At 44.2% G+C, this 16,168-nt stretch overlaps 1 protein-coding gene and 1 non-coding gene across 2 annotated transcripts in view; one reads left to right on the forward strand and one right to left on the reverse strand.

The window, feature by feature from the left end:
- Nucleotides 1-334: 334 nt before the first annotated feature.
- On the forward strand, nt 335-476 carry LOC135269344 (small nucleolar RNA SNORA67). Its single transcript, XR_010337646.1, has one exon. It is a non-coding gene; the product is annotated as a small nucleolar RNA SNORA67 (small nucleolar RNA).
- A 3,540-nt stretch (nt 477-4,016) lies between these two features.
- ADTRP (androgen dependent TFPI regulating protein) overlaps nt 4,017-16,168 on the reverse strand; it is a 59,575-nt gene continuing 47,423 nt past the window's right edge. Inside the window, exons 5-6 of the mRNA XM_012440360.2 lie at nt 13,818-13,969; nt 4,017-4,871 (exon numbers count right to left, since the gene is read on the reverse strand). Of these exons, the coding sequence (XP_012295783.1) occupies nt 4,837-4,871; nt 13,818-13,969 (187 nt within the window). The 3' untranslated portion in view covers nt 4,017-4,836. The remainder of the gene's footprint in view (nt 4,872-13,817; nt 13,970-16,168) is intronic.

Consider the following 16,168-nt stretch of genomic DNA (forward strand, 5'->3'; position numbering starts at 1 on the left):
AATAAGAGAGATATGGGGAGGAGGTCCACACACTTTTAGACAACCAGATCTCGCCAGAACTCACTATGGCGAGGCCAGCCCCAAGAAGATGGCATAAAACCATTCATGAGAAATCCACTCCCATGACCCAAACACCTCCCATCAGGCCCCACCTCCAACACTGGGGATCATGATTCAACATGAGATTTCAAGGAGAAAACACCCAAACTATACCAGATGGAGATCTTGGGTGCCAGGCACTTGCCTCCACTACTTGCAATAATCTTAATTGTGGTGGTATCATCCTCTAACTTTTCAGACAAGGGACCAAGGCTCAGAGAAGTAAACTATTTTCGTCCAGGGTGAGTCCCTCTCCAAGGGGCTGACTAGTGCCCCTGTTAGGACAGTAGCAACTTGGAATAAAATCTGGCATGTCTAAGGTCTTAAAGGAACCAGGGATGCTTACTTCCTTTGTGTTCCTTTGGCGGGCTGCAGGGCATACTTAAGTTCCTGCTGGATAGATTGTGTCCTCTTACTCACATGCTGAAGTTGCTACACATTTTTAAACAAAGAAATGAATAATAATTTTCTCTAAAAAGTAACTGATTTTCTCTAGGTTCAATACAGATAGCCAGCCATGGAGTCAGAATCTGAACTCAGATCTAGTCGGGTTCTGAAGCCTCTGTTCTTTCCAGTTGTGAGACAAAGGAGCGAATGTGAGAAGCCCCTTTTGCTCACTTCTGCTTGCCAGCTGAATTTCACAAAAGTCCCCAACTGTGGATATGTGCAGCTCTTTGGAAAGATGCTTTGAAGACGAAACCTTGAACTGAAGGGTTAGTGTTTATGCCTCCATAATCTACAACCAGATGCATTCTTACACCCAAGGCTTGATGGGATTCTGCTGTGATGTAACTTCTGAGCAAGTTTGATGTGACTGTGCAGGTGCTGAACCTCCACTTCCTCTATATAAGCAGTGGGCTGAAGGCTTGGGCTGGAGCAGTCTCATAGGATCTCTCTGAAAGGCTGTTCCCGGCTGTAGGCCTTGGTGTGTAGTCCTCAGTAAGACTTTTGAATACAACTTTAATTATTTCCATACCATTCCAGAAACAGAAGCCAAGGGGGATAGGTGAAGGAGAGAGCGATGGCATCGTGTGCAGAGCTGATGTGAACTGCTGTTGCAGAGCTAAGAGTAGGCAGCAGGCCCAGTGCCCTGGACGGGCAAGGAAAAGCTTTTTCGGAGAGCTGGGAAGTGGCACTCCAGCGAGGTCTGAAGCCATGGAGGATGACTTATTTATTCCACAGTAGCTAGAAGAAGAGGGGTCTTTCCAGGGAGTGTGAACGGTTTAAGCAAAGGCTTGGGAGGAGGAATAAAAATGTGCTGGATGTGGGAAGGGGAGCTGGCTAAGGGACTGGAATTTATTCCTTGTGGACCATCTTCTCATCACGTGCTCCTTGACCTCATTGTAGTTCAAAGGAGGGAAACAGAGTCAAAAGCAGGAGGGAGGTTTCTCTCTAAGTGGACAGGGGCTCAGCAAACCCAGCCTTCCCCGCAGTCTTACCTGGAGCCACTGCTTGGGGAAGAGGGTGTTCAGGCCACAGTGTCCCAAGGCTGGGGCACCTTTTCTTAGAAGCCCCCTGCGGTCCTGCTGCTCGCGAGCCTCCTGGGAGGAAGGGCCAGGGAGCCAGGTGGTTCCTCCTTCCCCTTCTGGAATCCTGGCCAGTTTCCATGTACATAACCCAGCTTAATCCACAGAAACAGGAGCTGCGAGGCAGGTTCTTTCTCTTTTTTTCCTTTCCAAGACACGGAAACCTTTATTTTCTCCCTACACCACAAACCGGTACTGTTAAATAATATTGGATAATTGCACCTGTCGTATTCCCCATATTGTGCTGAGGAAAAATAATTGCTGGTTTTCTGCTTTGCCGTTTAGCTGTGACTCCGTCATTTGACTCGGAGCATGTCATTTTCTCCCATTTTAGACTGTGTACAGTCAAACCCTGTGAAAGGACTCACAGATAGCGGCCCTGCGTGTGTGAGTGGGCGCGGGCCTCATTCAGCAACGATTTCTAATTTATACAGCATTGAAAATCCACAGCTATAAATAAACAGTTCTGACTGGCTTTGCTGCCTACTCAAATGCTTTATTAAAAAAAAAAAAAAAAAGTCACCAGCAACTGCTTGAGAAAGGAAAATAAGAATGCCTGGATGTGGATTCTGGTTCCTGGATCCTGGGCTTGGGAGGGGGACGCCCCACCTTGGGACCGGCTCAGTGCTCAGCCCCTCCGGTTTCCGGAAGGCCTGGCCTCCTCGCTCCTCACTCAGCCCCTCACACTCCCCACGTGTGGGTGCAATGTGTTTGGGGATTACAGTATATGAAACTGGCTTCCTGTTATGACAAGTATTGCAAGTGAGTAGGTGCAGAGGAGCTGAAAATAGCTTAAGAAATGTAGAAGCCTTCTGGGGAGAGGATGGGGTTAAGGAATTGTTTAGGCAACAAGTCTTCTACCCAAATTCAAAATTGGTTTCAAATGTGAGACAGCAACACCGGAACAGAAGCTTGAGTATAGGCCAGTCTCTGGGGTAGTGGTGGAGGTGTCCTTCCTCCTCCTGCCATGGGGATAGTTTCCACCAATTTGGGGTCTCCTGACCACCTTCTTTTGTCCAGCTCTGCAAGATGTGGACACATTTTTTGTTTTGTTTTTTAAATAAAGGTTTTTGGATGACCCAGTACTGCTTTGCTCTATAAAAAAGAGGAAGGAAAGTGGGCTCAGGACTCAGCTATCTGTGTGACCTTGGACTTGGCATTTCCCCGCTCTGAACGCAGAGGTGTGCTGGAGCCAGTTTGCACAGGCTCTCGAGGACTTGACAAAGGCCAGGGGGAGAGTGTTTACACGGTGGACATGGGCACACATTATCAATCAGAGCTTCACATCTTTTCCCCCAGAGAGTGTTTGCTAAATATTTCCCAGCATGCCGCCATCAGAAACTCAGTTTGCTCATTTATAAAATGAGAACGTAACTCATCTCCTACTTACAAAGTTTCCGTGGGCCAAAATAAGTGAGAGTGATGATAAATTACTTGACACTATACAAATATTGCTGGTATCATCATGTGGTTTCTATAGTTGTCATTTTCTATTAAGGGCCTACCATAGCGCTATGTAATCTGCAAATACCATATACCTTTTAATAAATGTTTAATCAGTGTGTTAGTGTTTTGTTGCTCTAGTGTTGGGAGAGAGATTGCACGATGGCCAGGCATGCTGCAATCAGGGTTTAATTTGGTCTTAGGGCCAGTAAAGCCACAAATAGAAACCTGCAGGCTCATCCCCACCAAGAGCTTACTATGACTGGGAGTTATGCAGCCCGAGTCACCTTTGAGGGGTGGAAAATTTGGGTGATCCCCTGAGGGCTTCGCATTTGGGGAATTTCCACTGTGGCAACTGCTTCTGGCCTTCTGCTGAGACCAGGTGCTTGGAGCCGTGAAAAGGCAGCAGTAGGTGTGGGGAAAGAGGTGGTATTCCCAGCTCTATACGGAAAAGACTTGAGGCTTATATTAACAGAGCAGTAGAAAAAGGAGTGGAGATGAAGCAGGTTTCTTGGTACCTGTCCTGGTCTTCCCTTCGGCCGCCTTCCTCCCTGAGATATTCTTCCCTCTTCCGTAACCCTTCAAGACCGCTCTTGCTCCTTTTTGCCACGTTTCTCCTATAAAATGTTAGCTTAGGAAGTCCAAGTACAGTTTACTTTCGTGTCCACACCCCAACCCATATGAGCCTGGTGACATACTAGTAGACTCAAATATGTTTACCTACCAATAGACATTTGCCATTTGTGTTCTTTAAAAAATGTACCCACAAATAAAAGCCAGGAAAATACCACTAGGAGAATCACAGCAGGGATTATGAATCCTTGTTAAGCATCTGAAAATCAGCTTTGTCAAACCACACACTAATTCAGAAAAGTGCTTTGTAGCAAAGCAGTCTCAACAGCCCTCATAATTATATCACTTCCCATCCAGATTCTTCTGCAAGTAGAATGTATTAATACACAATTTATTTGATGAATTAATCAATGTTCAAATGGAAGAGGTTTTGTCAATGTCACTATGTTGGATGTTTATACCTGCCCTGAATGCTTGCTCAGAAGAGAAACACATTTCCCAGTATTTTTTATAACTCACTTTCTCATTGACTCCAATTAATTTGCTATTATCTCAAGTAGACAGACAGCTTCAGTACCAGCCACCTCCCTTCATTTTTAGATTATTGAAAAAAAATAGATGAGCAATCCATGAAAATAATCAGCTTACTGAAATGCCTATTTTTTAAAGAGAAGTTGGAATTATTAAAAAAAAAAAATGGCCCAGGACTGGTAGCTAGGAGGTCTGGGAGATAGAAGTCATTGTCCTGGTTCTGACGCTAAGTAACCCTTTTGCCTTGTACAGGTAACTTCTTATCTACATCCTCAGCATCCTCCTCTGTAAACTGAAGGGCTTAAATGACTCTAAGTTCTTCTTTCTCTCTCTCTAGACGTTCTCTAACACGAAGTTTATGTGGGTTTTTTTCGGCCTTTGCCCAGATTTTAACCAGAGACCATCCTCCATGAAAGCCAGACAAAGGTAATTAATTCTGAGACGGCAGGAGTTGTTTTTGGCATGTGTAGTCAACTTTTCATAAAACCAAGAGTTCTCAAGTTAAGCTACATTCACGACCCTCATATTAAATTTAATTATCACTCCCTGTCACTCCTACCTTCCTATGTTGCTCCACCACCTCTCCCCGCCAGAAAAAAAAAAAAAAGATGAGAAAGATCTCTTGTGTTTTCTTCCTTCTTGGTTCTTGGAAAATGGTGTGCAATCACTTCCTCTTCTTCCATGGCTGCATCATGTCACCTGTACAAACAAGAACAGAGAGAGGCCTCAGGCTTCAGCTTTCCCTAGTGGGTATTTTTGTTGTGGGTAGAGATTCACCCTGACTTGGGGCTGTGGAAAGTCGAACACGCTTTTCCCAAGGTGACAAGATACAGTTGAAGGAGTTGTGACAAACAGCTGCCACGACTACAAGGGCAGAGAACATCTCTGCCCTCCTCCCTCGGTGCTGGGCTCACAGTTAGCCAGGCACCCATGACGCCATTAGCCTTCAGGTGCTCTGCGTAGCTAAGAGGAGGCGTATCGCCATGGCTTTGAGTGAGTGTTTGCAGGCTACACACAATCCATCAGCAAACTTTGAGACTTTGCGGATGGAGATGAAGAGACCACATCAAATTAGACAAGAAATAGAAGGGTAGATGTTCACCTAATTTGGGTCGTTCTATGACCTCTTAGCAAATGAATTCATCAGTCTGGTGGAAAAGTACTGGCCTATGGATGAGGTTTTAGTAAGCTCATTAGAGGGGCATTATTCTACTGAAATTATAGCATTAGATTTGTAGGATGACTTCTATTCAGCCAACAAGTTGGTACTCCGTATTTAATGATCATAAATCTTTGTGTAAGCTCTGCAATTTATGAAATTTCATTAGCTCATTATCCTTTGTGCTTGTTGCCAAATACTACCAATCCTACTTTAAGAACTTTTCTCAATTCAGTGTCTTCTCCGTTCCAGAGCTTAGAGCCCCAGTAATTCTGATTTGGTATTCCTGTAGCAAATCCGTGCTCCTAATTCCATGGTTCACCCTTCAAACCCTGCCACCTTCGTCAATTCTATCCTTAACGGTAAACGTTAGATATTTATACTAATTCCATTCTGCTAGAACTCCACTTCTTAGAGGCTATCATGACTGGTGACTTGAAGTCCTGTTTGTGGCACCTTAATCACACTGATTTCCTAGGATGGCCACCTCTTGATCACGCAGTCCTCACAGCTGTCCTTGCATTCATCTCATGCAAAATGTTCAAGGTCAAAGTTCTCTCTTCTTCATCTACTCCTCGTCAGTCTAGACTACCCCAGTCACTTCAGCCAAGACTTACTGTTTATCAAGCTTTATGGGCTTCATGTTGTTTTCACTGGTATGTCTACTTCTTTCTCTTCTGTTTTGTTTTTGTTTTTTTCTGAGACAAGTTCTCATGCTGTTGCCCAGGCTGGTGTATGGTGGCACAATCACAGCTCACTGCGGCCTTGAACTCCTGGACTGGAGTAATTCTTCAACTTCAGTCTCCTGACTAGTTGGGACTATAGGTGTACACCACCATGCCCAGCTATTCCTTTTCTTTTTTTTTTTCCCACTTTTTTATTAGATACGGGGTCTCACTATGTTGCTCAGGATGATCTTGAACCCCTGGCCTCACCTTAAGAGATCCTCCCATCTCAGCCTCCCATAGTGCTAGGAGTACAGGCAAGAGCCACCACACTTAGCCTTATTTTCCATGTTTGATGTGAATTCTCTCCTCCCTAGTTAGGCAGTCTCTACATTAGGTCTATAAGTACGAGCACAGTGCCCTCCTGTTTCTGTAGAGTATCTGGGCCTTTAATGAATTCTTTTTCAATTAAATAACCAGCTCACATCCAAGAGGGACAATATAAACTTCTCAAATTTCTACCTCCTGCAGTCACGCTGAGGGTTCCTAAAGCTTTTATTTTTATTTTTATTATTGTTTCCTAAAACTTTCTTTCATACATGTTGTTTACCAATTTTCAGGCCCTCGAGCCTAACTGTCATCATAACCTCAGTCCTTCCACCCAGGTGTCAAGGACTGAAGACTCCTTTCTCCGTTGAAGGAACAGAACACAAAGGTTTGGAGAAAAACCACCCAGGAGCAGAAGTGGTGGTGTGAAGCTCTGCTAGGGGTGGAGAGCAGGTGGCTCCTTCCACTGGATTAGAGTCCTCTGTCCAAAACCAAGTAGCTAGGAGGAACACTAGGAAATGCCCATATACCCATCCATGTGCTAGAGAAGGCACCGTCCCCAGATGGGTCTCTGTGGTGCTCCCACATTCATTTTGTTCTGTAGGGACTCACATGGCGTGAACATCGCAAAAATCGTGTTTCCTTTTGCTTCTAGCAGGTGGGAATGCGAGTGGGGTCTTAGTCCTAAATTCTCACAGAGCTAAGCAGTTTCTAGGCTTCTTTCAGCCTTTGAAATTTATCTCTGGTCATGCTTTCTTTTTCTTTCTTTGAGACAGGGTCTTGCTCTGTTACCCAGGCTGGAATGCGGTGGTGTGATCTCAGCTCACTGCAACGTCCACCTCCCGGGTTCAAGAAATTCTTCCACCTCAGTCTCCTTAAGTATCTGGAACTATAGGTGTGCATCACCACACCCAGCTTTTTTTTTTTTTTTTTTTTTTTTTTGTATTTTTAGTAGAGATAGGGTTTCACCATGTTAGCCAGGCTGCTCTGGAACTCCTGAGCTCAAGTGATTCACCCACCTCGGCTTCCCAAAGTGCGGAGATTACAGATGTGAGCCACTGTGCCCAACCTGCTGATGACATTTCTATAGTGCATAGCTGGAAATAAGGAAACTGTTGACTTAATAATAGAGCATATATCCTACCCAAACCAAATTCGCAAAATGGATTTCAAGTTGTAACTGGAAAATTATGTTTATTATAAATCCCTTCTTGATTGAGAGGATTTTTCCCAGTTGAAAGTATCCTAGTTGGCAGCTAGGAAGTTAGATTCACCCCTGCCTTGTTTTATTCCTTTATCCTCTGTCAGATAGTACCAAGGGCTAGAAATATTTTTACAGCCCTGATATTTTTCCTGATATGCTTGGCTGGTGACTTCCAAGTGGGCCACTGGAAGCAGAGATTCCAGTTGTGTCTTAGGATTTCAGAAGCAGAGATTCCAAAGAATTCTAGCCTCCATCTTTGCAAGATCTGAACGTTTTCTGCCAGCATGGCAAAGAAATTACTGTTTCGATCAACACCACCATGGATACCATATATAATTATATACCTTATTATTCCAATAGTTAGAACTCAGGATAAATCAAAATATAGTCTTCCCACAGATTTACACCTATATACGACAACCAAAAAAAACGAATAGGAGGAATTGAAAATCTGAAGAACATTTGCCTGGTTTCAGTGGGCTGACTCAGAAAAGGGCAAGAAGGCAGATGACTGGGGATAGCGGGCATTAGGGAAATGAGGTCTGGCCGCTGATAATCCTACATCCACGCTGCAGAAGTCCAGGGAGGAGAAGGATGTGAGGGCTGGCTGGAGAAACTCCTGTGGGAAAGAGGCTGAGGAAGAGGGAGGAATGCTAACCCAGAGCGGGCCCGTTTTTGAGTTTAGGGAGATGACGTTAGGACCAGAAAGGCAAAATGGACACAAATTTCTGTTATTGACTAAACGCTACCCCAACGGGACCATGCTTTAGAAGTACCTGTGGAGTCTCGCATGATACAATTCTTTTGTTATGGAATAAGCAGAGTTAATAAGACAAACCTCATCTAATCCCTTCATGAATAAAACAAGGAGGTGAACTAGACGGTCTCTAGGCAGCTTTCATCAAGAAAATCTCCTTATAAAAAACCTGGTCTATGGCAAATAATATTAAAAGAAGACTTCAATGTCATTTTGTCCAAGACACAGTCTCAGTGCCGCTTGGCCAGACTGGAATCTTCAGCTTACGGTCTGTCCTTAGGATGAGAAGGACCTGTGGTCTTGGGGGCCCTGACAAAGGGCAGCCTGACACCTGGCATGTGTCCCTCAGGGGCATAGGGAGACGGATCACAGGTCCTGGGTAAGCTGAAGATTCATAGCAGAGGCCCTGCCATTTGGGCCTAGAGATGCTTATCCCCCTCCTGTGCCCCATATCTTTTGTGGGTTTTCTCTTCCTGAGGGGCTTGTGACCTGGTGTCAGCATCCTTGTGTCCTATCAGTCATTAAGAAACAAAAAAGAAAATTAAGCACTTAAGGGACAGAGAAGGGAGCCTTTAATGATGCCCTGATCACCTCTGGCCCCCAGTCAATGTGGAGGAGAACCTGCCTGGGCATGCTGGATGTTTGGTCATGGTCATGGTGAGCCAAGCCCTCAATGTCCTGCCAGAGACGGCATCCCTCGCCTGCTTCTACCATGGTTTGAAGTCAACGTTCCATCTAACTCCTCCAAAAAAGTAGAAATGGAATCTTTCAGGGTGGATGACTGGTCCCAGTAACTGTGTGCTTGCCCAACCCTCTGCCCCATGACACAGAAAGTCTAGCACAGGGCAGGGAGCGAAATGGTGACACGTCAGGCTGGGTGGCCCTGTGGCCTCATGAGAGTTTTCTGAGGCTCAGTGAGTTATTAAAGGACCTTTCTGTGGGCCATGACAGCACTTGCCTCTCTGATGCTCAAATCTAGTTCCCTGCAACTGCGTGCCCTGGGAGGACCTCATCATACACTTTCCAAGTTAACATGTGATTCCCGGTATCATTTCTTAGTGCGGTCCTTCTTGCTCTCCTGTCCAGATTCACCCACTGATGTGGCACAGGAGGAGGGAGAAAGTGAGGAGATGTTCAGCAACTTTGACCATCACCACCAACACCCTTCTCAGTCCAGCACCACACTCAGGAGAGCACCACACTGCACAACAATGCATGTAGACAGAATTATCCACACTAGGAGAAGTCCAGGGTCCTGAGATGTCCTCGTCCCAGAAGCATCAGTATGTCTGGAGTATGTGTTAGAAGAGCAGAATCTCAAACCACATCCCAGATCCACTGAACCAGAATCTACATTTTAACAAGGTCTCCAGGTTCCCCAAGATCATCTTTTTTTTTTTGAGATAGAGGTTTGCTCTTGTTTCCCAGGCTGGAGTGCAATGGTGCGATCGTGGCTCACTGCAACCTCCGCCTCTAGGTTCAAGCTATTCTCCTGCCTCAGCCTCCAGAGTAGCTGGGACTACAGGCGCATACCACCCATGCCCAGCTAATTTTTGTATTTTTAGTAGACAAGGGGTTTCACCATGTTGGCCAGGCTGGTCTCGATCTCTTGACCTTATGATCTGTCCACCTTGGCCTCCCAAAGTGCTGGGATTACAGGCGTAAGCCACCGCCTGTGGGCTGGCCTCGCCTAGTATTCTTGACCACTTGGTGCTTGACTGGTGACTTCTAATCGGGTCCCTGGAAGAAGAGATTCCTATTATGTCTCAGGATTTCAGAATCAGAGATTCCAACAAATTGTAGCCCCCATTAGCCTGATCTCCTTTTCACTGTAAGTTCCTGAGGATGTGCATCATCTCTGTCCATCTGCTGTCAGGTAGCTGTTACTTTTAATCACTTTCAGCTGGGAAATTGGTAATTTATGCATCAACTTGAAGGGGAGAATGAGGGGAATAAGGTGAACAGCAGTGGTGACTAACTCTGTATGCCAGGCTCTGCTGTAGGCTCTAGATGCTCAGCAAGTCATCTGAGGTTCTCCGTGAGCCCCGGAAGAGGCGACCAGCATTGTCTCCACTGGGACAAGAGAAAGCTGGGGCACAGAGACCTTCAGTGTCTTGCCCAGTCTCACAGGTACAAGTGGCAGGGCCAAGATGGAAACTGAGGCAGTTTGGCACCATACTTTTCCTCTAACCTCAGTCCCCGACTGCCTCCCTGAAGCGTTCATTTGAATTTCTGCTGTTACTGAAGGGGGCTTAGGCTGTGGAAGGAGAGAAAACGTAGGCTTAGTTCTGGCAGGACAGAATACGTGACTGTAAGTTTCCAGAACCGAAGATCTGGAGAGAGGCTCACAGGTAGGGGAACCAGACAACTGAGTGCTGAAGCCTAGACAATATTAAACCTGATGAACACTGGCACAGACAGCCATAGGCAGGGATCATCTCGGGCCACCTGGGCTTGGTGGTTACTCTATTTAGAGGCTGTCTGATCACTGAGGAATCGAAGCACATCGCCATAGGATACATAGTTGGTTTGTGGCCAGATGAGGGACGTACGCCGGGTTTCTTGATTCCTATTCCAGTGCTTTCCCCTGTTTAATACTTTCTGCCCTAACGTGCATGTCTTCAACAACTTTCCAACCGGTACACCCCGTCATCACCGTCCTATGCCCCTTAAACTCCCTGCTCAATATGCTACAGCCATCAGAGTCACTTTTTATCTGCTGTCTCCAGAACACCTTTGCAAAAAGTTCTACTTTACAACCAGGAAAAAAAGTCCTTGGCTACCCTATTGTCTACCCTGATTGATGCAATAAGAAAGCTAATGGAAATAGAGGATTTTAAGATGAACAACACAGACGCCTCATCCATAAAACACCGGAGGTCTAGTGGAAAAATAAATCCCTAAAGCAGTAGTGAAAGAGCAGGCATGATGAAATGGGAAGGCTGGTGATTGGGAGATAAAGGGGGAAGCACTGGGAAGGACACGAAGTCCAACCTGGGCTGACCAGGAAAGGTTTCCTGGAAGAGGCAAGTGTTGAAATGAATGAGTATGAACCAGGCAAAGACTGGAGGACAGGAGAGACAGAATCCCACGGAGGTAAAAATGACATCAATGTGGAGGGAAAACCAGCAGTTCGGTGCCACTGGGGCACAAATATAGAAGAGCAAAAGCCAAGGCAGGGACTGGGTCACAGAGGCCCTTGTGTGTCATTCCAAGGGTGTGGACATTGTTCTGTAAATTGGGGGAAGCCCTAAAGTGTTTTCAGTAGAATAGGACATGGGGAAATGTATACACATAGATTGTTTAGCTTTCAGCAACGTAAAAGTGTTCACTGCATTGCAACTTCAATTAATTGAATTTTTCGTTTAATTTTCATTAAACTATAATTAATAAAGATCTGTTCAAGATTGAATACATTTATGATCTTATTCTGATGTTAAATAGGACCTTTTTTTTTTTTTTTTTTTTTTTTTTGAGACGGAGTTTCGCTCTTGATACCCAGGCTGGAGCGCAATGGCGCGATCTCGGCTCACCGCAATCTCCGCCTCCTGGGTTCAGGCAATTCTCCTGCCTCAGCCTCCTGAGTAGCTGGGATTACAGGCACGCGCCACCGTGCCCAGCTAATTTTTTGTATTAGTAGAGACGGGGTTTCACCATGTTGACCAGGATGATCTCGATCTCTTGACCTCGTGATCCACCCGCCTCGGCCTCCCAAAGTGCTGGGATTACAGGCTTGAGCCACCGCGCCCGGCCTAAATAGGACCTTTTATCCATTCTCTTCTTTAAAAAGTTAATCTAGAGAGAACTTGAGAGATAAGCACAGTCATTTACAATAGTCTCTTGCACTCACATGAAAATTTGCATGTGCGTGAAGTAATTGAGGGTCCGTATGTTGATGCCGGCTTATCTGTTATTGGGACCTAATTATAGTTAAAAATTGGATGTAGTACTTAAACAATGAGACTTCTTAAGAACTTTGTGTTGAGAATAGCAATTTCAATAATAATAAATATGATGATAATTTTGTTTTTTAATTCAATGGATGTTTAAAATTCACCATAGAATAACAATTTAAAAATTACATTATTGAACTCAATACAATTGATTTTAAAAGTTATTGTTCTCTAATCTTTAAGTAATCAAGTTTTTCTCTGTACTTCTTATATCTTATAGCTTTAAATATATAGATAGATAGATATAGATATAGATAGATATAGATATAGATTTGGGGAAGGTATCAGAAATCTTTATCCAGAACTTCAAGGAGCCAAAACTAGTTAGAATTATATGTCAACGCATCTGAAATGTCAACACTTTTTTTTTTGCGATAATTTTCTGTGATTTGGAATCCTGATTGGGAAGTAATTTTTAGTATTCCATTTTTTCAAGTGTTTGCTTTCAAAGAGAATTTTGCCCTTGAGAGTTTCTTAAACCAGTCAAATTCTCCAAGAGTAGAAAACATGTGATACATCCAAGTTGCATGCTTATTTCTCCAGGGTCTCAGCTTCCTCTCAGAAACACACTCTGGTACTGAACCTTCCGAAACTGTCAGGTTTTTTGCATACTTGGGCTTATGTTTTCACACCAGTTCATAGATTGGGCGGAAGATGGCACTTCTGCCATCCTCTATTTTGATAGAACAGAATGGCATGTGGGCGAGTGATGTGGGGGATTGGGTGTGACTTTTTGCCTTCCTTATATACAGAATCAGGGTAGAGTTCCTGCGCTTCTCCTAGGGTAGGGAAAAAAGTCATGGGTGTTTTGCAGCCTGACTTTCTGGTAGTTACTTTTCCAACAACAAAAAAATATTCTGGGGTGGGATGGAGAGGAAAGAAGCAGGAAGGAGAAGGAAATCTTCCATTTTAAAAGTAACTAAGTTAAGATGATTTTTCTTTTCTTATGAAGAAGCGACAGGACTCTACCCACCTATAATGAGAAAGCTTAACTTACTGACATGTTCTCATTGCCAAAGACTCTGTTTGAATGAGAATTTCAATCTCAAGTCTAGGATGTGATTTTATCTGGTAAATGCCTTATGGAAGGCTGGGGAGCAGCCTAATGATGGGGGAATGCACTGCTGAGGTGGGAGGAGGTAGAAGGAGGTGGGAGGAGCTGAGAGGACCATCTGACTCACTTCCTTCAAAATGGAACCTTGGTATTTTCACAGATTGTGTCCCCGGAGCCCTCACTTGGGTTAGAGAGAGACCCCTGATTTTATTTATTCATGCTAGAGATGGTAATACCTTGTTCTCTGGGTCCTGGGCTTTTTAAACAAGATTATTTTTAGCTTTAAAGTTAAATGACACATTGTTTGGAGGAAGAGGGGAGACCCTTAAATGGGGTCCTTTAAAGGAGTGCCCCACCCCCAATGCTCTCCTCTTCTCTGCCTTGGCAGGACTGTCTGAGTCCTTTGAACAAAGACAGTAAGCATCACTGCTTCTGTTTGAGGCTAGTTTTTCTTTCTGTTTCCAGGTGAAGTGGAGAGGCAGGTACAGAAGAAGAGCATCTGTAGCTAAGAGAGAAATACACTGACCCCATTTCCAGTGGTTGAGCTTCTCTCCGAGTAGGTAGATGCTGGCGATGAAGATGTAGCTGAGAGAGAAGAAAGCTGCTAGCCCCACAGGGCTGAGTTTGGCAAGCAGAGGATACACCCAGGTACCCGTCTCAAAGTAGATCCATAGGATCCTGCAGGAAACAAGAAGTCATGGTGATTAGAGCAGGAGGAGAAAAACAAGCCATTTTCTCATCAGGATCAGTGAGGTACTGGAACCCAGGCAGGGGAAAAGAAGTCATCAGGGATGTTTGTCAACAGCCGTAGTATTCCTACAAACCTACAGAAGTGAGGCTTTTCTGGGTAAATCAACTTGATTCAATAAGACATGCTGTTTGATGAGCTGAGCTGTGCTGTTTTACCTAATCTGTTAAAATTCGACATTGGGGAAAGCATATAAGAGAACATAGGGCAGGGCACCATGGCTCAGGCCTATAATCCCAGCACTTTGGGAGTTTGAGGCAGGTGAATCACCTGAGGTCAGGAGTTCAAGACCAGCCTGGTCAACATGGCGAAACGTCATCTCTACTAAAAATACAAAAAGTTAGCTGGACATGGTGGCTCAGGCCTGTAATCCCAGATACTCAGGAGGCTGAGGCAGGAGAATCACTTGAACCTGGGAGGCAGAGGTTGCAGTGAGCCGAATCACTCCAGTCTGGGCAACAAGAGTGGAACTTTGTCTCACAAAAAAAAAAAAAAAAAAAAAAAAGAGAACGTAGAACACATCACTCCAGCTTGGGCAAAAAGAGTGAAACTTTGTCTCAAAAAAAAAAAAAATAAAAGGGAATATAGAACACATTATTAGCTAAAAGGAGTATGTGGGAACATAAATGATCCCTTTCCCTGAGATGTATGGTCTGCTGGGACATTGAACCTGCTAATATGGCTTTCATTTTGCTGGCTGTCAGCCAGAGAAGTGGGGTTTGCTTTTTTGGATCTAAGAATCAGGTGCAGCTTTTCATTAGCTCTCCAAGTTGGCTGGGATGAGGGAGCAGAGATAGAGCGTTATTGCTCTAATACAATATGCCTAGGATTTAACTGTCAGCCCTGATTTTCACTCATGCATACAGCCATAAATAGAGTGTAAAGCAGGAATGCATGGATTTGCAGGGTGGCTCAGATCTTGCTCATGTGAGGCTAGACTGTAAGTCATTTCTGGAAGCCAAGAGAAGGAAAAGAAATGCTAGGAGAAGAAGAGCCATGATGTCTAAGCCCAAAAATGCAGTTTGCTGGAAACCAACTGCACTGGAAGGTGCCAAAGTCTGAAATAACTTTTAAAAATTAAATGTGGAGAAGATGATGCCTCAGCTATAGTTCAGCATTGGTTAGGAGCGCAGAATCTGGAACCGCACTTCTATGATTCAAATCCTGGCTCTGTCACCTAGTAGCTGTGGTACCTCCAGCAAATTCATCAACCTTTCTGTCCCCATCGCCTTGCGTGTAAAGTGAAGATCCAAACAGCATACGCCTTCTAAGGCTGTCGTAAGGATTGCAGGAGGTAACACATGTAAAAGACACAGAATGGTGCCTGGCACACTGTAATATTTGACAAGAGTTCAAAAGCTTCCATCTCCACTGAGGGATGGCACAATGGGAGTGTTCTCAGAAAGTCTTCTTTGAAGCTGCTGATCTCTTGTAACAATTAGGATAGGCCAGGTTATGCTTCAAAAACAACATTTAAATTTGGATATCCCAGGTTGTCAAAGAAATTCAGATGGAAGAATGAAATTCTGTGCTTAATTAAACTTTCAGAAACCCAAGTGTGATCTCTATCATTTCAACACTTGAAGTTTGTTAAATGTTTTGTGGAAGAGACAAGGGCTATATTCTGGGCCAGTAGTAAAGTGAGGCAAAGGAGGCCCTAGGGTGTAAAACTTAAGGGACCATCTCTGTGCATCAAAGGACACAATGAACAGTGCGAAAAGGCAGTCCATGGAATGGGAAACAATTATTTCTAATCATATCCCTAATAAGGGGTTAATATCCAAAATATGTAAAACATTCCTGCAACTCAACAACAACTCAACCCGGTTAAAAATCAACAAAGGACTTGAATAGACATTTTACAGAGAAGATACATAAAAAGCCAACAAATGCATGAAAGAATGTTTGCCATCAGTAATAACTAGAAGAAATGCAAATCAAAATGACAGTGAGATATTGCCTTATACTCAGTAGGATGGATACTATTGTTTTTTAAAGAAACAGACAAGATAACAAGTGTTAGTAAGGACCTAGAGAAATTGGAACGCTTGTACATTGTTGGTAGGAATGGAAGGTGGTCTATCTGCCTTGGAAAACTATATGGTGGTTCTCCCCAAAAATTAAAATAG

The sequence above is a fragment of the Aotus nancymaae genome, unplaced genomic scaffold (assembly GCF_030222135.1).
Source record: "Aotus nancymaae isolate 86718 unplaced genomic scaffold, 86718_ANA_hifiasm-v0.15.2.pri h1tg000051l, whole genome shotgun sequence".
Lineage (NCBI taxonomy): Eukaryota > Metazoa > Chordata > Mammalia > Primates > Aotidae > Aotus > Aotus nancymaae.